The sequence below is a fragment of the Mus caroli genome, chromosome 16, assembly GCF_900094665.2.
Source record: "Mus caroli chromosome 16, CAROLI_EIJ_v1.1, whole genome shotgun sequence".
NCBI classification, from domain to species: Eukaryota; Metazoa; Chordata; class Mammalia; order Rodentia; family Muridae; genus Mus; species Mus caroli.
This window is the reverse complement of record NC_034585.1, coordinates 53,559,983-53,585,283: the sequence shown is the minus strand read 5'-3', so window position 1 is coordinate 53,585,283 and position 25,301 is coordinate 53,559,983. Positions and strand designations below refer to the sequence as shown.

At 42.4% G+C, this 25,301-nt stretch overlaps 1 protein-coding gene across 1 annotated transcript in view; it reads left to right on the top strand.

The window, feature by feature from the left end:
• The window catches only part of Tbc1d23 (TBC1 domain family member 23), a 54,298-nt gene that overhangs the window by 26,424 nt on the left and 2,573 nt on the right, over positions 1-25,301 (top strand). The window contains exons 8-18 of the mRNA XM_029470319.1: positions 227-330; positions 5,506-5,628; positions 6,668-6,822; positions 9,161-9,206; positions 11,927-11,969; positions 13,768-13,874; positions 15,333-15,472; positions 16,775-16,819; positions 20,392-20,480; positions 23,592-23,727; positions 24,964-25,158. Coding sequence (XP_029326179.1) covers positions 227-330; positions 5,506-5,628; positions 6,668-6,822; positions 9,161-9,206; positions 11,927-11,969; positions 13,768-13,874; positions 15,333-15,472; positions 16,775-16,819; positions 20,392-20,480; positions 23,592-23,727; positions 24,964-25,158 — 1,183 coding nt within the window. The remainder of the gene's footprint in view (positions 1-226; positions 331-5,505; positions 5,629-6,667; positions 6,823-9,160; positions 9,207-11,926; positions 11,970-13,767; positions 13,875-15,332; positions 15,473-16,774; positions 16,820-20,391; positions 20,481-23,591; positions 23,728-24,963; positions 25,159-25,301) is intronic.

The window sequence follows — 25,301 nt, the reverse complement described above, 5'->3', positions numbered from 1 at the left end:
GTTCTAGTCTAGACAAGGCCTTGGGTCAGTTCCCAGCACTGTGTGAGGGATGAGAACAGCCCCTCGAAGAATCCCTGCCGAGGTGTTACTTATGGGTCACCGCCGAGGGGTTACTTATGGGTCGCTTATGTTAGAGCTGTTTTAGCTTGAAACTTAAATAGTTCTTATTACTATACTTTCCACAAGTAATTTGTTAATTGCTGTCATGTCTATGATCACATTGCAGGCTTTTTGGAAAGTACCCCGTCCAGCCTGAATCTGGAAGACATAGAAGACCTTTTCTCTTTGGCTCAGTATTACTGTAGTAAGACGCCAGCTTCTTTTAGGAAGGTAAAAGACAAGAAATGGCCGATGGGTCTGTGTTGGATATTTTGTGTCCTTTTCTTATTTACATTCACTTATTCACTTTGGATAAAATATTTCAGTTATGGTTCTCTTCTGCTCTTTCAAAACTGTGATAGTTTGCCTTTGTGATCTTTTACTGTAAATTCCCTCATTCGTAGAGAAATAGACTAAAAACTGTGCCAACTGGTGACATGGCTGCTGCTCCACAGTATGGTTAAGGGGAAAGCTTCTACTTTAGATATGAGAGAGAGAACAGCTAGAGACACGGGAGAGTCCAGAGTGGAGAGAGAAGATGGTAGATGAACATAGTCAACAGACTGGACCTGACCACCAGAGAAGCAGAACAGTGCAGACCAAGGGGGCACAGAGAAAGGAGTCGGGGAGAAGAGAGCAAGCGGGAGGATGGACACATGCACACACACACACACACACACACATACACACACACACAGGGAGATGGAGACACAGAGAGAACATGGGAAGATGGAGACAGAGGAGGACAAAGGAGAATGAGCGTTCTCATAGTGGAGACAGCAGGGTTGTAAGGAAAGCGAGTAACTTGCAGGGAGGGGAGCTCCTGGGCTGGAGGGAGTTTGGGTAGGGAAGGAGGTAGGGAGAGCTAGGCTGATAGCAGGAACTTTGAAAGGTGTAACAAGTACTTGTGATGCTGAGGGAGCCTGGAGGCCAGCCCACTGAGGTATGCTAATAGGCACTACAGGTTTGTCCCTTCTGCCCTTGCTAAGTGAGATGACTCCTTGGTAGAGGAGAGTGGCCTCACAAGTTCCTGAGGAGTGCTGCCTTTTGTTGAACTGCCAGAATCTGGGGGAGTGGAGTTTCCCTTAGACCTGGCAAAAATAATAGCAGGAAGCATCTTGCCTTTGTTCTGATTCTTAGTCTCTAGTCATGTGGAGATTGTTTCCTCAGTTTGTGTGTTTGTAGCTTCAGAGCTTCTCTGACAGAGATCCAGTGGTGGGATAGGTTTCTGTAGTTAGGTTTCTGTTATGTGGAGTCTAGCCTGGGTGACATAGATCTGCGTGATATGTCTTATTAATGATGGCAAGGTCACTTTACCTCTTGGAGGCATATATTTGTATATAACTAAAGAAGTTAAGTACAGCCTGGTCAGTCTATTTCATGCTACTTGTGTGTATGTTTTCAGGGCTGACCACTTGGCACTAGATAACTGATAGGCGTCCTCTTCTTGGGGAAGGTTTTTTTCTCCCACACGCGACATTCCTTAGTGGCTGGAGTTTTTGGTTTTTTGTTTGTTTTTTGGTTTTTTGTTTTTTTTAGAGTTGAGGCCTCACGAGCTTTTCCCCTTCCACGTTAGGGTGTGTCTTCCTGACCTTGTTCAGGTCATGCTTAGGAAGTCATGTGGAGGTTCATGGGTGTAACTTTGGACATTTCCAGGAAACACACTCTGACAGTAAACTTTCTGTCCCTCTGGCTCTCACAGTCTTTCTGCCCCCTTTGACAGAGGCTCTCTTGAGCCTCGGGTGCCTGAGTTGTGTGTACGTGTGTCCACTGGGACTGGGCTATGCAACTCTGTCCTGATGAGTTGTGGTTTTCTGTCATGGTCTCTGTCACAACGGGACATTTCCTCAGAGAGCATGGAGAGCTACACATGCCTGCAGATTTTGTGATTTATTCTTCCTTACAGCTGAGTAGTATTCTACAGTGTGTATGTACCATATTGTCACTCTCTGTCAGTTGGAGGTCACTTAATCTGTTTCCATTTTTTTTCTGCTTTGTGACTAGAGCAGCCATGCCATGCCATGCTGAGTGAGTGTCTGAAGAGGAAGGGGTCAGGTCCTCTGGGCGTAAGCCAAGGGGCGCTATAGCTGAGTCGTATCATAGATTTACTTTTAGTTTAAGAATTCTCCACACTGATTTCTGGAGTGGCCGCAGTAGTTTGCAGTCCCACTAACAGTGAGTGAGGTTCTCAGTACTCACATCCTCTCCAGCATTTGCTGTCAGTTTTGATCTTCGCCATTATGACTTCGATAAGGTGGGATCTCAAAGTTATTATGATCTGCAGTTCCTAATTGTTAGGGATGATTAAAATTATTTGAGATATTTCTAACCACTTTTATTTATTCTTTTGGAAGCTCTGTTTAGAGTCCAAGCCTATTTTTGAATGGGTTATTTATTGTTTTTGAATCTTTGTTTTGTTTGAATTCTTTATGTATTCTGATCATTAATCCTGTCAGATGTACAGCTGGCAGTTCCCTCTTAGTCTGTGTCAGATGTATAGCTGGCAGTTCCCTCTTAGTCTGTGTCAGATGTATAGCTGGCAGTTCCCTCTTAGTCTGTGTCAGATGTATAGCTGGCAGTTCCCTCTTAGTCTGTGGGCTCCCCTCCCCCAGGAACCTAGTTCTTTCTGTAGCTGTGGAGAGCTTTTTGGTTTACTGTGCCCCACTTGTCAACTGTGGCCTTAACTCTTGGGCAAATGGAGTCCTGCTTAGAAACTCCTTTTCTACACCTGTCAGGGATGGAACTGCCTTAGTTTTCTCCTTGCAGTTTTGGTGTTTCAGCCTTCATGGTTAGGTCTTGATACATCTGATGCTAGTTTTTGTGCAAGGTAATAGATATGGGTATAATTTAATTCATCTGCATGTGGACACCCAGTTTTCCCAGCATCGTTTGTTAAACATACTTTCTTTTCTCCAGCACAGACTTTTAGCATCTTTGTCAGTACTCAGTGGCTGCAGCTGCGTGCACTCAGGTTTGGGGTTATTCCATTGCTCTGCATGGCTTTGGTTTGTGTGTAGTGTGCCATTAGCATATTGTGTTTTTTACTATGGCTTTGTAATATATTTTGAGATGTAGGATGGCTTTCCCTTGAGCATTATTCTTTTTGCTCAGGACCGTTTTGGTGATCCAGGGTTTTCTGTGGCTCTTCATGAATTTTATAATAGGTTTTTTCTTTTTGATTTTTTGAAGAATGAAATGGGGATTTTGATTGGGATTGTGTTAAATCTGTAAATAGCTTTTGGCAGAATGGTCACTATCATAATATTTCTACCCATGCCTGAGCATGGGAGCCTCTCTACTTTCTAGTGTCTTTTTATCTTTTTCTTCACAGGTTTAAAGTTTCCTGAGGTTTTCATTTCCTTGGTTAGGTTTATTCCTAGATACTTTATTTTCTTGAAGTTGTTGTCAGGGGAAGTGTGTCCGTGATCTCATCCTCTGTCTGCGTGTTCATGGGGTTCTCTGTGAACAGACATTACCCACAGAGTAATGATCTGTGGAAGGCAAGACAGTAGCTACTGTAGTTAAACACTACTCAGTAGCTGGTGTAGATTCATACTTTGGTAGTCTGACTTGAGTAGTTTACACACAGTTAAACACAACACAATTTTTCCTGGTGATAGGTAATCGAATGTTGTGTATACAGTCAACCTTAAGACATGACTACATTGAAATTCTTTATAAATTACATGTGATACTTTCAGTAAAGATGACCCCTATAGATTGATTGTATGTGACACCTGCTATAAAGATAGGTTCCATAGATTGACAAACTGATTATAAGGGCCTGGGGAAGGATCCAGTGTGGTTGTGGCCTCCCAGATAGCACAAAGGTCACCAGACTATTAACTGTGTCCACTAAAGCAGCTCTCCCTATGAAGAGCCAGTCCGGGTTTTTAACATTCCTGGTTCCTGTAGTGCTTCTCTGTGAACACGAGAACCTCTGTTCTTCCTGCATTTGGTGTTGATACATAGAAAAAAACGATTGAAATCAATAGCAGGTTGATTCTGTATCCTTCCATGTTGTTGGATTGATCATTTTTAGAAGTTTTTTAGTAGAGTTTTGGGGCTCTCTTGTGTATGCCATCTGGAAATAGGGCCTGTTTGACTTCCTTCTCTACTTGTATCCCTTTAATTCTTTTCTCTTACCGTATTACCCCTGCTAGTGCTTTGAGTACAAAAGTTTTGGTTAATTGGCTCAAGGATCCGTCCATCTTATTTATCTTCTTAAAGAACCTGCTCTTAGGATGGCCTAGTTGGCCATCAGTGAGAGGAGAGGCCCTTAGTCCCAGTATAGGGGAATGCCAGGAAGTGAGAGTGGGTGGGTTGGGGAGCAGGGGGAGGGGGAGGCTATAGGGGATTTTTTGGAGAGGAAACTAGGGAAGGGGATAGCATTTGATATGTAAATGAAGAAAATATCTAATTAAAAAAAAAGGAACCTGCTCTTAGATTTGACGATTCTTTGTATTGTTTTCTGTTTCTATTTTATTCGTTTCTGCTCTGATTCTTATAATTTTTGCTAAGGATTTGGTTTGTATTTGATCTGTTCTTGTTTTTCCAGATTTTTGTTTATTTGTTTGTTTTTTGAGACAGTGTTTCTCTGTATAGCCCTGGCTGTCTTAGAATTTGCTTCATAGACTAGGCTGGCCTTGAACTCAGAGATCCACCTCCCTGCCTCTGCCTTCCAAGGGCTGGGATTAAAGATGTGTGCTACCACTGCCTGACTCCAGATTTTTAATATCATCATTAAGTCATCTCTTTGTGCTCCTTTGGTTTTTAATAAGTCAGAACTCTAAGCTCCCCCGTAGGGCTGCTTTCCTGCTGTCCCAGAGGCTTGGCTGTGTTGTCATTTTCATTTAGTTCCAGGAAAGTTTTCATTTCTTTTTTAATTTCTTCTTTGACCCATTCATCATTGCACTCTTCCTCAGTGCTAGAGGTTGAGCCCCGCAGCCTTTATATCCTCTTCTGGGAGAGATCTTGCTATATATTATAGCCTTACTAGTCTGACACTTACTATGTACCAGGCTGGTTTGTAACTCAATCAATGCCCCTGCCTCACCTTCTCAATTAATGTTGTGTACCCATATACTTGGCAGACCCAGTGTAAGCTTATTCTACTACTGACATTTTCAGCTCCAACCGTTAATATTTAATGTGGGTATTGATATAGAACGGTGTAGAATTATTTTTTTAGTTGTTTTGTGTGAATTCTGACAGACTTTGACTGCAACACACACACACACACATATATCCTATACAATTTGAGATTATATGATACTAAGTTTTAAGAGAAGTCAATTAAACTGAGGTGGTGACAGTTAGTTCACATTTTATTATATCTAATAAAATACTTTCCGGAAGAACGCTTTGATTTTTCTTTGTAATGTTTACAGTTTTCTCTTTGTGTAGGATAACCATCATCTCTTTGGTAGCACCCTCCTGGGGATCAAGGACGATGAGGCAGATCTGAGCCAGGCTCTGTGTCTGGCTGTTTCAGTATCAGAGATCCTTCAAGCTAATCAGCTGCAAGGGGTAAGCAAAACCGCCCATGCGTCGGGGACTCGGGGACTCGGGGAATGTGCCCTTTGAACGGAAGGGACTGGAGCAGTTGTAGCTCAAGGTTAGACATGTGCTTCGCATGCCTGAGGCCCTGGGTTCCATACCTGCCACCAAGAATAAATACGCACATTCCCCCAGTGTCATCGATTCCTGAGAAATTAATTTGTCATTTCCTTGCCTTTGTGGACTAGTATGCTATATCTCCTGCCCATGTGGCCATTTTCACGTCCATCTTGTGTGCTACTTTGATTGTCACCAGTTCATTTTTGTCTCTCTAGACACCAGTTTTACAAATTGCCCTTTCTTCACGTTTGTAAAGCAACTGAACATGGCATAGTATGAAGAACTTAAAGGGGGTATACGTAGCCTCTGACAGTTAATTCTGGACAGCTACACAGCTTGTTGAATCACATGGTTTAATGCCATAAAGAAACTCATAGAAAATTATGGAAATATGTTGTAGCCAGGCAGTGGCGGTGCATGCCTTTGGTCCCCGCACTCGAAAGGCAGATCTCTGTGAATTTGAGGCCAGCCTAGTCTACTGATCAAGTTCCAGGACAGCCAAAGCTACCCAGAGAAACCCTGTCTTAAACAAAGAAAAAAGAGAAGAGGGCACATATGAGCCTGGCTCCCCCATACACAAGAGAAACAGTTCTTTGGATGGCCTGTAAGTCTGTGGACCTGAAAATAATGGTTTGTCGAGCATTGAGTTTAAGGAAATAAAGTGTCTATTTCTAACATAGAACTTCTGTTCAGATTGCCAGAGTCTTGCTACATAGTGAGACTTTCAAGCTTAATACATAAGAAAAAAAAAATGTATTTACATCTTAACGGTTCCCTTTTTGTGTGTGGATAAATTGGGCCCTCCTAATTCCCTGTGAGATCCATTTAAAAACCGCCTGTCACCTCCCCCCCACACACACACACCCTGTTTGGTTTCTTTTTTACTATCTGGTGTGTTGTGTGGACTTCATGTCTAATCCCAGAATGCCCCGTGTTGCTTCCTTTTCAGGAAGGGGTCCGGTTCTTCGTGGTGGACTGCCGTCCTGCGGAGCAGTACAACGCTGGGCATCTGGCAACCGCCTTCCACCTAGACTCAGACTTGGTTAGTCCAAGTGCACGTCTGATGTTTTGGGAGAGACGGGATCTCCCTCTGGCTTCTAGCTAGATCTATATGACCCTATACCCAATGGGGTGCTCTCTTCTGGCAGTTGCCCTGTGGGACTGGCTTGAGGTCCCTTTTCTTCTAGGGGCAGTTGTCATAAAGTGATGTCTGTTACCTGTGGCTCACGCTCCTTCCATTATTATGTCAGTAAATTCTACACTCACTGTGAGCTATCTCCCAGGTAGATCACTTAGCATTGTGCCTTGCACCTTGTAAGTACTGTAGAAATAGGAGCTCTTAGCATAAGTGGATAAGAATCCTACAAGTTTTTGCTATAAGACATTTTTAAAGTTTATGAGTATTTTTATAACTAATATGCAGACAATTTTGTATCTGACATATAATTGCTCAGTTGTTAAAGTCACCGGAGCCTAGGGTAACTCCCATTGTAGAATGAGTAAAATAAATATGATCATAAGAGGCGCTTAGAGCTGTTGAGGCACTGAGACTGGCACCATGTAAGCCTCAGAGGTGGAGGACAGCTGAATAGGGAGGTACCCTCTACCCCCACCCCACCCCCTTCCCTCCAGCTGAATACACAGCCTTCCATTCCCTCCTCATCTTGTCTAGAGATAGTGGTCCTGGAGCCGGAAGGCTGGGTTTAAGGGCTAGGTGGTATGGAGAGGAAACTAACAGAAAATGAAGGTCCTACTTAGAATTTGGGCATTGGGTGAGAAAGGACATGCTAGCCTGTCTGTGTCCTCTGAGTGAGAGCTGTGCCTGTCCCTCCTTTTACTCATGATTCATGGGTACCTTCATTTTCATCAGTTAACGTTGCACAGAATATGCTGAATCAGCACTGTCATCAGCTTGCTCAGTCTTCACCTTGAATACATACTCTTTCTTTGCCACGTTACCTTTGCTTCGTGGTTTCTTGGGACCTTTCCCTTTAAGTACATTCCCTTTAATGTTTCACAGAGGGCCATGGTGCAGGAATGATCATAGTTTGTTGTTCGGTGAATGTATATTTAGTTTACTTTCAGTTTTGTTAGGAAGCTGCTGAGGAAAACTTTCCACATATTTTGTGTCGTTTTCGAAATAGCTCTGTAAAGAGACTCTTTAAAGTAGAATACTTGGGTTGGGGGATGTGGCTTTAAAAAGCCTGACGATCCTGTACCTCAATACTGGCTCTGTAAGGCTCTGTGTCATCAGCATTCTGGGGCGTTATCAGTCATGGGTTTTTGTTTGTTTTCTAGAATAGACTGAAAATAGAGGTAAGCAAGCAAGGAGAAAACTCCTTTTTCTCTCTTCTTAAAGTTGCTTTTTCCTTGGGTGGAGAGATGTCTAAGAGGTTAAGTGCACATGCTGGTCTTGTAGAGGACCTGAATTTGTTTCTCAGCACCCACGTGATGCTCATAGCAGCCTTTAACTCCAGTTCCAAGGGCTCTGATCCCTCAGGTAGTCACTCAGACATAACAATCTTCAAAACTATTAAATTGCTCTTCTCTCTAATCTGCCCATTTTTCTCCTGGATTTTTTTGCTGTATGGGATTTTAGTAATGAGAGCTTAGAGTTTTTGTAGTTTTTGGTATACTTACTTCATTGAAGGTGAGCAATGGGTTTTGATTTTTGTTTTATTAATACCTAAAGTAAATGATAAGTAAATGGTCTCTACTGTTTCTGATGTCTTCTAAGACATACATGGACTGCCTTGTAAGAGGAAACGAAAAGGAAAACTGTTTGGATCCATCCTTGTTATTTCCTCTGTTCAGAACTAGACTCTGTCATCATGACTCAGGACTACTGTAGCTGGGCATTGGTCCATGTGAAACAGTTCTTCCTTCTGATTGAGGAGTGTTTGTCCACAGAAGTGGATGCTCACAGTCAGCTATTGGATGGATCACAGGGCTCCCAATGGAGGAGCTAGAGAAAGTACCCAAGGAGCTAAAGGGATCTGCAACCCTATTGTTGGAACAACATGATGTACTAACCAGTACCCCGGAGCTCTTGTCTCTAGCTGCATATGTATCGAAGGATGGCCTAGTCGGCCATCACTGGAAAGAGAGGCCCATTGGACTTGCAAACTTTATATGCCCCAGTACAGGGGAATGCCAGGGCCAGGGGAATGGGAATGGGTGGGTAGGGAAGTGGGGGCAGGGTATGGGGAACTTTTGGGATAACATTGGAAATGTAATTGAGGAAAATACGTTATAAAAAAAAAAAGGAGTGTTTGTCTCAGCCTTTGTTCCAATATATACATAAACATATCCCTGCAATTTTACTTATTTATGCCTTTGCATTTTCCATCCCTTTAATGCTTGGTTTTTAATGTTCTGCTTGTGGACGTTGTACATCGTGGTGCGGAGCCTAGTGCGCACCACGATGTACAACGTCCACAAGCAGAGAAGACATGTACATGAACATGGTCCTCGCACACTTCTTACAGGTATGCTCTTGTTGATATGTCTTGTTTGCTTGTGGCTGACACTGCTTGTGGACGTTGTACATCGTGGTGCGGAGCCTAGTGCGCACCACGATGTACAACGTCCACAAGCAGAGAAGACATGTACATGAACATGGTCCTCGCACACTTCTTACAGGTATGCTCTTGTTGATATGTCTTGTTTGCTTGTGGCTGACACCGTGGAGAAATCCACAGCTAGCGTTCTTTTACTTTTATATCCATGTATCCATATATTTTGTAAGCTTCTCAATTTTATATCGTAACATCTTTTTCTCAACATTTTTCTTACATGCTCATATAATACTATTTTAATTATAAGTTTTAAACCATATGGAATCTATTTTCATGTAGAAAGTGAGGTAGGAAAATTACTGTGCCATCTATCACTGTGTTGATGGGTTTTCTTTCTTTTTTTATTATGTTCTTTATTTATTTATTTACATTTCAAATGTTATTCCCTTTTCTGGTTTCCCCTCTGAAAACCCCCTGTTCCCTCCCCCCCCCCCCCCCCCCCACACTAACCCACCCACACCTACTTCCTGGCCCTGGCATTCCCCTACACTGGGGCATAGAGCCTTCACAGGACCAAGGGCCTCTCCTCCATTGATGACAGACTAGGCCATCCTCTGCTATATATGCAGCTAGAGCCACGAGTCCCACCATGTGTTTTCTTTGGTTGGTGGTTTAGTCCTAGGGAGCTCTGTGGGTACTGGTTAGTTCATATCGATGATCCTCCTATGGGGCTGCAAACCCCTTCAACGCCTTGGGTCCTTTCTCTAGCTCCTTCACTGGGAACCCTGTGCTCAGTCCAGTGGTTGGCTGCAAGCATCCATCTCTGTATTTGTCAGGTACTGGTGGAGCCTCTCAGGAGACAGCTATATCAGGCTCCTGTCAGCAAGCACTTGTTGGCATCCACAATAGTGTCTGGGTTTGGTGGTTGTATATGGGATGGATCCCCAGGTGGGGCAGTCTCTGGATGGTCATTCCTTCAGTCTCTGCTCCACACGTTGTCTCTATAACTCCTGCCATGGGTATTTTGTTCCTCCTTCTCAGAAGGATCAAAACATCCACACTTTGATCCTCCTCCTTCTTGAGTTTCATGTGGTCTGTGAATTGTATCTTGGGTATTCCAAGCTTCTGGGCTAATATCCACTTATCAGTGAGTGTATACCCTGTGTGTTCTTTTGAGATTGGGTTACCTCACTCAGGATGATATTTTCTAGTTCTCACCTAAGAATTTTATAAATTCATTGTTTTTAATTGCTGAGTAGTACTCCATTGTGTAAAAATGTACCACATTTTCTGTATCCATTCCTCTGTGAGGGACATCTGGGTTCTTTCCAGCTCCTGGTTGTTATAAATAAGGCTGCGATGAACATAGTGGAGCATGTGTCCTTATTACATGTTGGAGCATCTTCTGGGTATATGCCCAGGAGTAGTATTAGTGGGTCCTCATGTAGTACTATGTCCAGTTTTCTGAGGAACCGCCAAACTGATTTCCAGAGTGGTTGTACCAGCTTATAATCACACCAGCAATGGAGAAGTGTTCCTCTTTCTCCACATCCTAGCCAGCATCTGGATTTCTCTGTGCTCAGGATGTATTCTCAGATTACATTGTTGTATTAACCTTTTTTGCTTCATGTTCTCGAACTTTTAATAGCTATATGATTTATTTTAATTTTTTACTTGTTTTGATTATATGTATATGTATACACACACTATATATATATATATATATATATATATATATATCCATTACCCATAACATATACATATACACAATATGTGCATATACATATCTGTTACCCGTGACCTGAGCTGGCTCTCTTTAGCACTTGGATTGGTGAGTTTATGCAGCCTGACACTCTGCCACTGACGGCTCTTTATAGAAACAGCTGGTAGAAACACCCAGTTAGTTGTCTGTGCAGCTTTCCATGTTTGGAACTTTGCTCCTCATGTTCATCTGATGTCATTTCTTTCTCCATTCATCCCTGGCTTGCCATTATTTAGATTCAGTATATATTTTTGTTTTTTAATTAAAATATGACATTTTAATTAACATATAGTATGTGTGCAGAAGTGGGCACAGCTTGTGAGCTTCCACCATGTGGGTCCTCGGAACCAAAATCAGGTCATCAGGATTGGTGGCAAATGCCTTTACTTGCTGAGCCATGTTTCTGGCCCTAGTTTTTTGTTGTTTTTGTTTGTTTGTTTGTTCTTTTATGTAGACTCAGATTTGAGATCTGAAAACTCGGCCTTGAAAGTAACACATCTGACTTTTTAATAGTTTTTAATAGTTTGCAAAATGGTAATTTTGTTTTTTTTTTTTAAATAACCAACTATGATATTTTTATATTCTTTTTAGGAAAAGACAAAAAATTGAAACTTTAAAAACCTACTTTGATTAAAGTCTAAAATGTAATTTCATTGAATTTGGTTTGACTCTCGTACTATGGAGACTGTAACACAAATAAAAACAGTCTTAATAGCTATCAAGCTGCCTCCCTCTTTGGATCAAGCCCATACAACATGAAAGATCAATACATGTGCAACTCCATGTGCTAAAGTCCATACTGCGAAGAACACGCGATATGTTAGAAATTAATATAGAACTGTGTATGTGATTGCCATTGCTTAGGACCATCTGGGGGCTTTAACTAAATGACATTTCACAATAACTTAAATTTTGTCTTTTATTACAGAAAAACAAAGAATATGTTAGTATTGCCAGTGGAGGATTTATGGGTAAGCCTATAATACATTCATTTAATTGTGTCATACTTTTCAGATAAAAAATAAACTGATTACCAGTGAGCTGATTTAGCGTTATGAAACTGGTACCTTCTGTCTCCAGTCATTTAGCACTGTCAGAAAAGAGAAGGCAAGTAGAACATATAGACACAAAGAACAAGGACAACTGAGATGAGGGAATACAGACTAGTCACATTTTAAATTGTGCTTATTTCATTTAGCTTCTATTTCAAAACTTTTTTGTTTTTTATTTTGTAAGGTGCTTGGCATTGAAACCAGGGGCTCATACACACAAAGGAAGCATTTTACCACTGAGCTCAGTCCTCTAACTCCTAATCCCCCTGCCTCAGCCTTTTAAGAGGATCAGGAGTTTGAGGGCCAATTGACTGTACTCCATGTTGAGTTCTAGGCCAGCCTAAGCTATATAGCAAAACCCTATCTCAAAAAACAAAACCAAACAGGAGCACCCTCCAAATAAAACCTCCAACAGACAAACTCAACCACCATCAACAACAACAACAAGAAGGGGAGTGTGTGTGTGTGTGTGTGTGTGTGTGTGTGTTTCTGTGTGCGTGTGTGCGCATGTGTTGGGGCTCTGGCTTAGTATTTGAAGGGCTTGCTTACATGCGCAAGGCCCTTGGATTTACTCCCCTGCCCTCCTATAATCCCAGTTCTCTGAAGGTAGAGGTAGGAGGACCAGGAGTTTAAAGTCATTCTCAACTACCTAGCAAATTTGAGACCAGCTTGGGAAAAATGAGACCCTGTCTCAAAACAAACAAACAAACAAAAACAAATAGAAACAAAAATACTCCCAAACCAAAACACTGTTAAAACTACATTGTTGCCATTCAAGGTTGGACACCTTTTAGTGCAGCATTTCCAAGTCATAGGTAGGGGGAATCTCTGTGAATTTGAGGCCAGCCTGGGCTACATAGTTAAATCCTGTCCAAAAAAAAAAAAAAAAGATATTGTTAAACAAGTGTTGACCCCTTGCCTGCTATTATTAGAAATCCTGATAACACAATATAAAAGTTGGTTACTAGTCATAGAATTCTCAAGAATGTTCAGGGAAAAAAGCATTATTTTACAATGTATACACAAGTTAAAAAGAAACTAAGGTCTTGCTCTGTGTCTAGCCTCCAGGTGACTTGGGCTGATGCTCTTCTGTCCTGGGGTCCCCGAGAGCTGATTATTAGTGCACATCACCATGGCCACAGTCTAGAGTTCTAGAAAGCTTTTTAAAACTGTAACTTTTTTCTCTCCATTAATCAATCTTTCATTAGTGGCCAAGTCTGTGTTGTTATGGGAAAAGATTGACGTCTCCTAGCTTTGCTGTGAAGTCTCCATGTGTTGAAATTCTACACATTATGTGTTAGTACTTGAAAGACTGTTCTCGGGCCGGGCAGTGGTGGCGCACGCCTTTAATCCCAGCACTTGGGAGGCAGAGGCAGGTGGATTTGAGTTTGAGGCCAGCCTGGTCTACAGAGTGAGTTCCAGGACAGCCAGGGCTACACAGAGAAACCAAAAAGAAAAAAAAAAAAAGAAAAAAGAAAGAAAGAAAAACTGTCCACTGATCATCTCTCTGGGGATTCTGAAGGGGGCTTTAGACAGGTGGGAAAGGTTTGCTGTGACCTGGAGTTCTCAGTGGGGATGCAGGGCAACACTTGTGGCCATTATGTCCTTGATCCATTTTCATTTAGCTGTGATGTGTTTGTTACACTTCTCTGGTATTTGGTCTTGGCAGAGAGTCTCCTATTGCAGCTTTTGTTTTGTTTGTCTTGTTTACTTTCAGCCCTTCAGCAGCACCTGGCAGACATAAATGTGGAGGGACCAGAAAGTGGATACGGCCATTGGATTGCCAGTACCTCAGGGTCAAGGGGCAGCATCAGCTCTGTTGATGTAAGTACCTGCATGGAGCATGCTGGATCACTTTCCAGAGAAGATGCTTAACTCCTGGAACCCCAGCAGAGCAGAAAAGATGCTTAACTCCTGGAACCCCAGCATAGCAGAAAAGATGCTTAACTCCTGGAACCCCAGCATAACAGAAAAGATGTCGGAAATACTTAGTTCGCAACGAGGAATCATTATTGCAAAGTTGAGGACATTAAGGTGCAGGTAGAGAAAGGGAAAAGTTAGCCAGCCTCGTGTATTTGATGTTTAATGGTTGTGATGTGCATAACTGTGAGGTTTTGCTATAGGGAGTAAGTTCATCTCAGCAAAAAGTCTTGACAGTTGAGTTTGATGTCATTGCGTCAATTTAGTAGTATCAATCAAAATACATTAATCAAAATAGTAGTCATTACATCAATCAAAATAGTCATGTACCAATGTTTATTCTGTACAACAGAGACAGAAAACTGCTGTACAGGGTGACAGTTACTCACTTGGACTTAGGTAGAGACCATTCCCTCTTCCTCTTTTATGATTTCCAGTAAGGCCTTTCAGTGTAGTTTCTCCACCTGTGCAGTAAAATGCTAACAGTGTTTCCCCTCAGGAGGCCTGAGGGCCAGGAGAGCGAGAATATGCATGGTTGTACACTGTAGATGCGTGGAGGTTTATCTTCAACCACATGATCAAAGCATCGTTACAGTGTTTGCAGATAAGGCTGCTCCGAGAATTTGCTTTTACCTTAATCCTCTAGGTATACAAGAAAACTAAACAATATTCCGTTGTGTGTGTTCTCATTTGTTGGTTAACACCCTGTTGCTAAATACTTACATTGCTTTCCACCTTTCTTCATGTGTGTATGCTAGGCCAGAGGTTGACATGTGTCTTTCTCAGTCATTGTCTACCTTACTGTCTTTAAGCCAGGGCCTGTTGCTGAACCTGGAGCTGACCAGTTCAGATAGATTGGGTGGTCAATGACAGGCATCCTCCTGTGGGCCCTGCCCCTCCCTGTCCCCATGCTGGGGTCACAGATTCCTACTGTTGTGCCTTGATTTCACCTGGGTCCTAGGGACCCAAACGCAGAATGTCCTGCTTGCGGGGTGAGCACTTTACCCCAGGTCTCCATCCTCTAACCCACTCTTTACAAGAGGAGAGACATAGATATGTGTGTATAGAACAAAGGCCATCTAAGGGTAAGGTGGGAAGGTGAATATCTGTACACACGTGAAAATATGAAAATGTATGCCCTTCCCCAGTGAAGAGAATTGTTCCTGACCTAAATGAATTGCAGTTGTTTCTTTACCGGTGCTTTGTTCAGATTCAGTGGCATTCAGAGATACACTGAATTTTTGTACTTCAATACTGGAATTTGGTGGGGGATACAATTCTGTCTGTAGTGTAGGGAACTTTTAGCAGTCATGTATGCATTAACTATGTAGAGAGTGGTTCATCTGTGTTCTTATTTTTCAGGGTGAATCCTGTAATGGTTCCAATGATAGAGGGATGAAATCCCTCGTCAATAAAATGACTGTGGCTCTAAAGACAAAATCCGTTAACGTTAGGGAAAAGGTCATTAGCTTTATTGAGAACACATCGACTCCTGTGGACCGGTGAGTTTCTTACAGCGTGACCTTCTGATGGGTAATTAGTTAAACTGAAGAAATGTTCTGTAATGGATTTCAGTTGGAGCGCTGGAGAAGGGGTCCCACATCTGTCAGCTCAAACCACGCCGTCACTGCTGCAGGCTGCTCGTGTTTGCTCCGCAGATCCTTTTCTGTCTCAGAGGAGGGGCATCTGAGTTGGTCCCTCATCCCATTCGTTACAAAAAGGCCATGTCCTGTGTTTGTAGTTCATAGAGCAGCTGCTTCCCAGTCCAGCAAACATTTACCTCATAGCAGGGCCTTGTGCCTCAGGGACTTAAAGCCTGGGTAATTTGGTTATGCTCAATACAACAGAATCCCACTTTACCAAGTTCACATCTTATAGGAATTTGTTTAAAAATATAAACAAACACCATTTTCCCCTGAATTAAAAAAGGGACATGGTAAACAACTGGCAAGCAAATTTAAGAACATTTGCCTTGCTGTTTGTTCTGAGTGTGTGCTACAATAGAATATTAATCTAATTCAGGTGTGTACCTTCTGCAGCCTGGGATAGCTATGGGTGTGGCCAGACCCAAGTTGTGAACATACTTAAAACATGATGAGATACTTTGTGATGTGTGTAAGTTGATTGCACAGTTCTCAAGTGTGAACTTTGTAGATGACATCATGTCACAGTGACAAAAGCTGATATGGAACTTGTTTCTGAGCAGGCCTGATCGTGAGGACATGCTAGGGTTTCCCTCTCCTGTCTCCCTGGCAGTGTCATGGGACAGCCGAAACAGTAGATTCTAAGAACTGACTGTCCCTTCTACTCTAGTGCATATGCACACAAAAGTACGTCCTAGTTAGTAAGTACAGAGATAAGGAAGGAAGAAGTTATCGTCACTAACCCCCAAGTTGTACCTCACCTAAAGTAGCCTGACATTGAAGCATTTGAGCAAACTTGAAGGATTTGTGTGCTCCATAAAGTTACATCTGCTCTCTAAAGGGAAACTGTTACACACTGCTTCTGAGTCCCCAACCTTCTGTTGCTGCATTTGTGGTGTGAACATTAAAGTTTTTGTTTCAAGTGCACTCGCTTACTTTTAAGGTTGACTAATGATGATAATAAGATGAAAGGACTGCCGTCTGGTGCGGTATCATGTGAGACTGGCTTTTCTCCATTCTCCTCTGTGCTTGGGATGACTGATAGAAATCCTTTCTTTATACTGTGTTTAGGGTTGAAAACTGATTTTATTGTGTCTTTTCTAAGGCTGCTGCATTTTTTATAATCATTTTTGTTCTGTCCTCTGCCTTGATTTGCTATAGAATGTCTTTCAATCTTCCCTGGCCAGACAGATCATGTACAGAGCGGTAAGCCAATGAGTAGGGCAGCTCGCCTGAGCCGTCCATCCCCCAGCATGCCTCGTGCGGTCTGTGAGCCTCGCTTGTGCTGACTTGGCTGACTCAGATGCTGTTGCTTGGGAGCTTCCCTCTTCTGAGTCTGCTTATGGGAGTGTACCGTGCTGACGTCATGCTTCCCCTTTTGTCTTGTGCCTGAGTTTTCTCCCCTGCATGTTCCTATTGCCTTGTTCCTCAGACGGCAATCAAACGTGCTCAAATCCAAGGACTTTATAAATTCTCCAGGCTTTATTCTGAAACAGTGAGGGGGGAAGTGTCCACCGAGTCGGGAGTCAGTGGGGCCTGAGTGTTCTAATAATTGACTGGTCTCCTGGCCTTATGGAAAATGACAGAACTGAAGTCCAGAAACAGTTCATGGTCAGAACCTGATGCTGGAGTTAAACCAAGGGCCTTGAACATGCTGAAACTTGTTCTTTATCAGTGAGCTGCATTGCCAGCATCCAAATTTTAACATGGACTTTATGGAAATTTTTAAATTTTCAGAGTTTTCTTATTAAGATGTATGCACTGACGTTGATGAGTTAGCATGTATAAATCTGTTTGAAAGCGATATAGTTCTAGGTTCTGCATTTGGATTTTCCATAAGGAGATCATGGGAGACATGGTCTCTACTGTCCTGTCCATTTCCTTCTCTGTCCCCAGTAAGGATGCAAGGGCTAAGTTTTCAAATTAGGCTAATCCAGTGAGCCCTGCGAACTTAATAACCACATGCAGTGTTGCAGTTTATATTCTTGCAGGATTTTCTTCACCTTAAATTGAGATGTTAGTATGGCAATAATTGAGTATTTACAAAAGAGCATGCAGTTGGTCAGGTGGCTGAGCAAGTAAAGATGCTTGTTTCTGAGCCTGGTCGCTTGAATTTGGTCCCTGGGCCCACATGGTAGAAGGAGGGAAGCAGCTGCCACCGCTTGTCCTCTGACCTCCACATACACTCCATAGCTCATGTGCAAGTCTGTGTACACCCAGCAAATGATGAGAGAGAATTTTTAAAGAGTCTGGTCATACTTTGAATAGAAACTCAGCCATGTGGGGTTAATTATGGGTTTACTTTTTCATCATTTCAGTATTTCCAGTGATAGGAAACAGCATTTTTAAAGTACAGTTGAGTAACTTGATTTTTTTTTTTTTACTGTTCCTACACAAGGCAACTATAAGAAAACTATTAATTTTACCTTAGCCTGTTTTAAAGAAACTTGTTCTTTTTGAGAATTATAATCTGCTATGAGTCATCCTTTTTTAGGAATTTGAGGTCATGTCTGGGAAGTTTGGTTATATTTTTCTCTCAAGTTCTAAACTTTCTCTTTAGTTTTCTGTGGTCCACATATAGGTGTATTGTTTTGAAAGTGTAATTGAATTAGCACTTTGAAAGAATCAAGTTATTTCTGATTGTGGCAAGTTAAAACTTGTCCAAACTATTTCTGTAGTTGTTTGTGCAAATATCAATATACGGCCTTTTAAAAATAGTCCAATCTAACAAGTGTAAAAAAAAAAAGCAATTTTAGTAAGAGAATTTGAGGACATGTCACAGAGTTCATATGAACTTTCACTGTAGGGTGGGGGAGAGTCTTAGGGAGGGAAATGCTTGCCTTGTAAGCATGAGGACCCTAATTCAATCCCAGAAGCTTACATTAAACAAGACAAAACAAAAACCAAAGTTGGGCAGGGGCTGAAGGGATGGGTCAGAGGCTAAGAGCATTGACTGCTCTTCTAGAGGTCCTGAGTTCAATTCCCAGTACCCACATGGTAGTTCATAACCATCTGTAATGACATCTGGTGCCCTCTTCTGGCCTGCAGGCATACAATGCAGTCAGGATGCTGTATACATAATGAATAAATAAATCTTAAAAAAAAAAAAAAAAAAAGAATGACTATGGCCCCAGCCCTAGGGAAGCAAAGACAGGTGGATCGCTGGGACTCTGTATGGCCAGCCTAGCTACTTGGTAATCCCCAGTCTTGTAAGAGACGTTTATACCATAAAGCAAGGTGGTCAGTACTTGAGAAGAATAGCCAAGATTGTCCCCTGGCCTCTGCACGCATGCACATGTAGGTGCATATGGTGTGCACATGTGCACACTCACAAAATACACACACAGACAGAGAGACAGAGACATAGAGAACATACCCCAATGTTTGAAGGCCTTCCATTAAGCCTTGCCTCTTGAAGTTTCTCCCACATTCCAAACAGCACTACACCAGGAATAAACTTCACTGTAGGCTTCCTTGGAGACATTTCAGATCTAAACTCTGACACTTCCTAATGATCACAGTTTGGTAGCTTACAGGATGATTTTGCATTACAAATGTTTTATTCAACACGATTCTAAGTACAGGTTAACCTAACTTACAATTCTAAGAGGGTTTGTCATACTAAACTCATTTAGTGTTTGCCTGCTCCCTTGCTTTAAGGAGGCTTGGTTTAAAGGTAAATATTTCAGTCTACTTAAATGAAGAATTTAAAAATTTTTATGAATTTTTTAAATGTAGGAGTGCTCTGCATGCACACTTGCGTGCCAGAAGAGGGCATCAGATCCCTCTGCAGATGGGTGTGAGCCAGCATATGTGGTTGCTGGGAATTGAACTCAGGACCTCTGGAAGAGCAGCCAGTGCTCTTAACCACTGAGCCACCTCTCCAGCCCACAATGATTTTTCTTTCAAGATGAAGATTCTTGAGAAAATGGAAGAATCTGAATGGTTTTATGTTAGGTGAAGAAAGAACAAGTCTCGCCTTCTTTGTAGTGGGTAGTTATCCTACAAAGGAAACAGTTTTCCCCCAGAACTATGTAATATTTTACTGAAACATTTTAATTTATGTAAAAGAAGTAGAATCATGGCATGGATTAAAACAGAAGCAGCAGGGATAAAAATGGAGGAAAAGCTCTGAGGAACTTGCAGCTACCAGAAGAGCCGTGGGCCCTCCTGTTCTTGCGCTGTTTGTTCTGTGTAGTAAGCTCGTATTGCATGTTCACTACGTGGTGTGCTGAGGCTCTGTAAAGGGGAGAGGATAGCCGCGTTCTCACAGTTATCCTGAAGGGTGAAGTCTCTTGTAATTACTATGTTTCCGATGAGGAAACTGCAGAGGGGTAAGTTCCCCAGGCCCAGAAGCGCCTAACCACTGGCTTAAATGGGAGGAGCATTGAACTGCTTTACCTTGGCTGGATAGAGAGGCACATGGCTGGATAGAGAGGCACATGGCTGGATAGAGAGGCACATGGCTGGATAGAGAGGCACATGGCTGGATAGAGAGNACATGGCTGGATAGAGAGGCACATGGCTGGATAGAGAGGCACATGGCTGGATAGAGAGGCACATGGCTGGATAGAGAGGCACATGGCTGGATAGAATGGCACATGACTCTTAGCTTACATCATTTATCTTCTTGCAGTTTTCTCAATATAGTTGTCCTAAAGCTGTGGGTGCTCTGTGAAGGGAAAAGAACATTGACATTGTGTTCGAACATTCAGATGAGTTAAAAATCTCTGGTTACCTCTTAGTGGTGTCTCCTTCCTACACTTGTTTTGATGCAGGCACGTGAGCAGCAGCGACAGAGTGGGCAAGCCTTACCGTGGAGTGAAGCCTGTGTTCAGCATCGGCGATGAAGAGGAATATGACACAGGTTGAGTAGTAATACACTTACCTGCATTCTTTCTGTTCAGCCCCTAGAGCTCGTCGTCGTCCTGGGACTTGCAAACCAAGGCTTATCAGGAGGACTTCCCTAGCAGGAAGTGTCTGTGGCAGTGGTTCTCACGCTTCCTAATGCTTTGACAGTTAGTTGCTCATGTACTGATCCCCAACCATAAAAATTATTCTTGCTACTTCATAACTGTAATTTTGCTAGTTATGAATTGTAATGTAAATATCTGTGTTTTCCCGTGGTTTCAAGGAACTCTGTGAAATAAAGGGTCCTTTGATTATCAGAGGGCCTTTTAGTAATGCTTTTGCTTTAGAATTCTTGAATGGTGCTCATGAGAAATCTACGCAGACATTGTGCATAGGCCTCAACTACCTGTCATCAGCTGAGGAGCAAGCCATTGGTGGAAGTTGTATTTAAGCCTTTGAACACTCACCTGCTGCCTGAGAGTTGTGGGTCTGAAGGAAAGTGCCAAGGCCCTAAAAGGCCACTAGATGGCACTATAGTACCTAGTAGATTTAGTTTACCTAGGATTGTCATGTTAAAAAAAAAAAATCAAAGTCAATGTATAATTTTTACTTATAATTCCACAGCCTAAATAATGTAAGTAACCATAGTTTATATGTATATTGAGTTAGAAAAAAGTTATGTTGGTAAAAATAGTTAAAAATATAGTTAAAAAAAGGTTAGTAAAAATATGAGAAGCCTGTAACTGTAAATGTCATTGTCCTTTCCCCTCCACAATATCCCATATATCTGATTATTCTCTTTTTTAAAAAGTGATGTATTTACTTTTATTTCATGTGCATTGGTGTTCTGCCTCAATGTCTGTCTGTGCGAAGGCATCAGATCCCCTGGGACAGGAGTTACAGGCAGTTATGAGCTGCCATGTGGGTGCTGGGAACTGAACCCAGGGCCTCTGGAAGAGCAGCCAATACTCTCAACTACCTAGCCATCTCTCCAGCGCAGTTTATTCTCTTTCTGTTGTGGATAATCACCCATTTGCCTCGTCGTTAGAGTCAACTTTGGTAGTCTTCTGGTATTTTTGTCTATTTAGAGTGGCTCCGTTTTTATACATATATCAGGATGAACTGTGAAAGTATATCCAGAGAGTTCGCTCTTAGCAGTAAGATTGCTCAAGAGAAGCATATTTGATGCTTCAGTAATATTACAAATGTGACTGCTAGAAAATTTGCAGTGAAGTAAATATGGTATTTCTAGCTGTTCTTTTTCCTTTTTCATCTCTGTCACCATCTTCCTGTTGCTATGTATTTCTTTGTCCTTCTGATTATTTTAACTTCCTTCAGGAGCAAGAGGGAGAGGATGGTGGACTGTGAATGAGTCCACTGTGGTCTGTTAACACTTCCCTGCAAACACGCCTACGTATAGTATGGAAAGTAGGCGGTAGCAAGAGGAGGAAACTAGAATTGTGTGTGTCAGCGTGCATGAATGCAGCAGTGTGGGGAGACGGAGGCAGCTGCAGAAGTCTCTAGTGTACTCACGATGCCTCCCTCCCTCGGGTAGATGGCAGGTGCTCCTGCCTTCTGAAGATGAGCGCACTGATCTCCCAGCACTTCCCAGGCAGAGGCAGGGGATCCCTGGGTTCGAGGCCAGCCTGATGCATAGAGTGAATCCCAGGACACCTAAGCTACACAGAGAAACCTTGTACCATCAAAGGAACAAAACCGGTTAACTCTGGTGACTGTCAAACTTAGGTTCTCAGTTCTGGGATAAAACACTCTGACAAAACAACTCAGGGAAGAAAGGGTTAATTTTATCCTTCAGTTCTCAGGTCATTTCATCTCCGAGGGCAGAAACTCAGAGCCAGAAGCTGGAGGCAGGAACTGAAGCAGAAGCCATGGAGGGGGTGCTACTTACTGCCTTGCTCTTTATGGCTTGCTCAGCCTGCTTTCTTACAGCACTGAGAGCTACCAGCCCAGGGGAGGCACCAGATACAATAATCATCAGCCATCAGTGATAAAATTCACCACAGGCTTGCTCAGGCCAACCTAACGGGGCATTTTCTCAACTGAAGTTTTCTCTTTCATAATTAGTTGTCATAAAACTAGTTAGCAGAGTGGCCTATGCTGGTAATCCCAGCAACCAGGATGCAGAGACAAGTGGATCCCTGGAGTTAATCTACAGCCAGCCAGCCTAGTCTGCCTAGTGAGCTCCAGGGCAGTGACAAACACTGCCTCATTTTCATTGCCGGGGCATATTTGGGTTGGAGATTTACTGAAACAACAAAGGATGTTGAACATTTCTTTAGGTGCTTCTTGGCCATTAGACTTTCCTCAGTTGAGAATTCTTTGTTTAGCTCTGTGTCCCTTTTTTTTGGGGGGGGGGTTTCAAGACAGGATTTCTCTGTGTAGCCCTGGCTGTCCTGGACCTCACTTTGTAGACCAGGCTGGCCTTGAACTCAGAAATCCTCCTGCCTCTGCCTCTCGAGTGCTGGGATTAAAGGCGTGCGCCACCACGCCCGGCCCCCATTTTTTTTTTAATAGGGTTATTTGATTCTCTGGAGTCTAACTTCTTGAGTTCTTTGTACATATTGGATATTAGCCCTCTATCGGATGTAGGATTGGTAAAGATCTTTTCCCAATCTGTTAGTTGTCATTTTGTCCTATTGACAGTGTCCTTTGCCTTACAGCTGCTTTGCAATTTTATGAGCCCCATTTGTCGATTGTTGATCTTGGAGCATAAGCGTGTTCTCTTCAGGAAGTTTCCCCTGTGCTGTTTATTAAGTCAGAAACTGGCAAAGGGGAACACTGCTTTCCCTGCCCTGAGAAAGGTGCTTCTCACTGACATGCCGGACCACACTTGTGACATCTTTTCTCAAAAGTGCAAACTGTACTCCCAGGTGTTTGACTGGACTTGCTTACTGTAAGGGTTGTTTCCCTGTGGCTCTGTAGCAGAGCCAGTAGGATTTGAAGTGCTTCCTTTGGTTCTCACTGTCATGCCCTACGTTCAGAACACAACCAACAGTTTGTGGTTGCTAAGAAGTGTGTCCACATGCTAAGAAGTGTGTCCACATGCTAAGAAGTGTTCACAGGCTACGAAGGTGCTGATGGCCTCAACCCTTCTCTTCCCTCCCAGATGAAATCGACAGCTCATCCATGTCAGATGATGATAGAAAAGAGGTTGTCAACATCCAGACCTGGATCAACAAGCCGGACATCAAGCATCACTTTCCCTGTAAAGAAGTTAAAGAAAGTGGACATATGTTTCCTAGGTACTTTTGAACATGTTTTTACAAGTAAACTCGCATTGGACAAAGTCAGTATAGACGTAAAGTGCTAGGGACTTTTTATTCAAGTGCAAAAGACCTCATTTCCCACTGTCAACTCCTGTTAAGTGTCTGTTTTTAAAGGTCTTAGGCACTTTGTATTTTGGAAATTCTGAGACAGGACATCGAATAGTACATTGAACCCTCTGATGCCCCTCTCCTGGACATGTTGGCTCTTCACAGTCCCCATAATAAGTGTCAGGCACACCCAGGCCATCCGTGAGCAGCTCACCCTAAGTGCTTCAGCGTACAACCCTAAGAGTAGCAGCAGTTTCTGATATAACTCTGATGCTATCACTTCACCCGAGTGTTACCAGTGCTGCCCACATTAGCTCATCCCCAGGGTTTCCAGTGTTCCCACATTAGCCTTGACGGTTTCCCTTCTCCCCTGGGTCCATCCTGCACTGCCTGCCTATTCTCACGCAGTGGATGGTGGGACTTTCTCTTTTCTCCTACGTGCCTGTTCTTTTCATGAGTCTAGACCATATGTGGCCAAATGTTTCACATTCTAGGCATGTTTAATAGCTTGCCTTACTGTTTGTCGTGTTAAAAGTGAGCTAAGGTATAAGAGTTTTGAGGTTTTCTGCTTTGTTTTTAAGCCACGCCCATTTGCCTTCGGGATTTAGTTGCAGAATATTATAAAATATGTAAGGAAACCCAACAATTGCCTAGTGGACTTTATGATATTAGACAGAGAATAGTTTTGAATACATATAATCCTGTTAAAAATTCTGAGAATGGAGCCGGGTGTGGTGGCACACGCCTTTAATCACAGCACTTGGGAGGCAGAGGCAGGCGGATTTCTGAGTTCGAGTCCAGCCTGGTCTACAAAGTGAGTTCCAGGACAGCCAGGGCTGCACAGAGAAACCCTGTCTCGAAAAACAAAACAAAACAAAACAAAACAAAAAAAATCTGAGAGTGGTCCATTAAAGTTAAAAATTATTTACACATTACACTCAACTTCTCATTAGAAAACATACCTTTATTCTTAAATAATTATGGTATTATCTGTTAATAAAACAATTTTACATAATATTAGATGAAAAAACATATAGCTTGTTTATCAAATATATTCATAGATAACTCAAAAATAATTCTTTAAAGTTGAATTTTTTACACTGGAGCTGTTGAACTGACATGTCTGTCGAAACCCAATTCACTTAAACTTCTTTTTCTTTCAAGCCATCTGTTGGTTACCGCCACACATATGTACTGCTTACGGGAGATTCTTTCGAGGAAAGGACTGGCTTACATCCAGTCTCGGCAAGCACTAAATTCTGTAGTGAAAATTACGTCCAAAAAAAAACATCCCGAGCTAATTACCTTCAAGTATGGAAACAGCAGTGCTTCCGGGATAGAAATCTTGGCTATTGAAAGGTAAGTTGTTTATTTATTATTATTACTGAGGTGCTCCGCTCCTGGAATAGCGTCATCTGTAATCATCTTCCTAGTATCTGTGGCTTCTACACTGGTGCACGATTTCAGTTACGCTGTAGCAAATTTCACACCAGAGTCGTTAA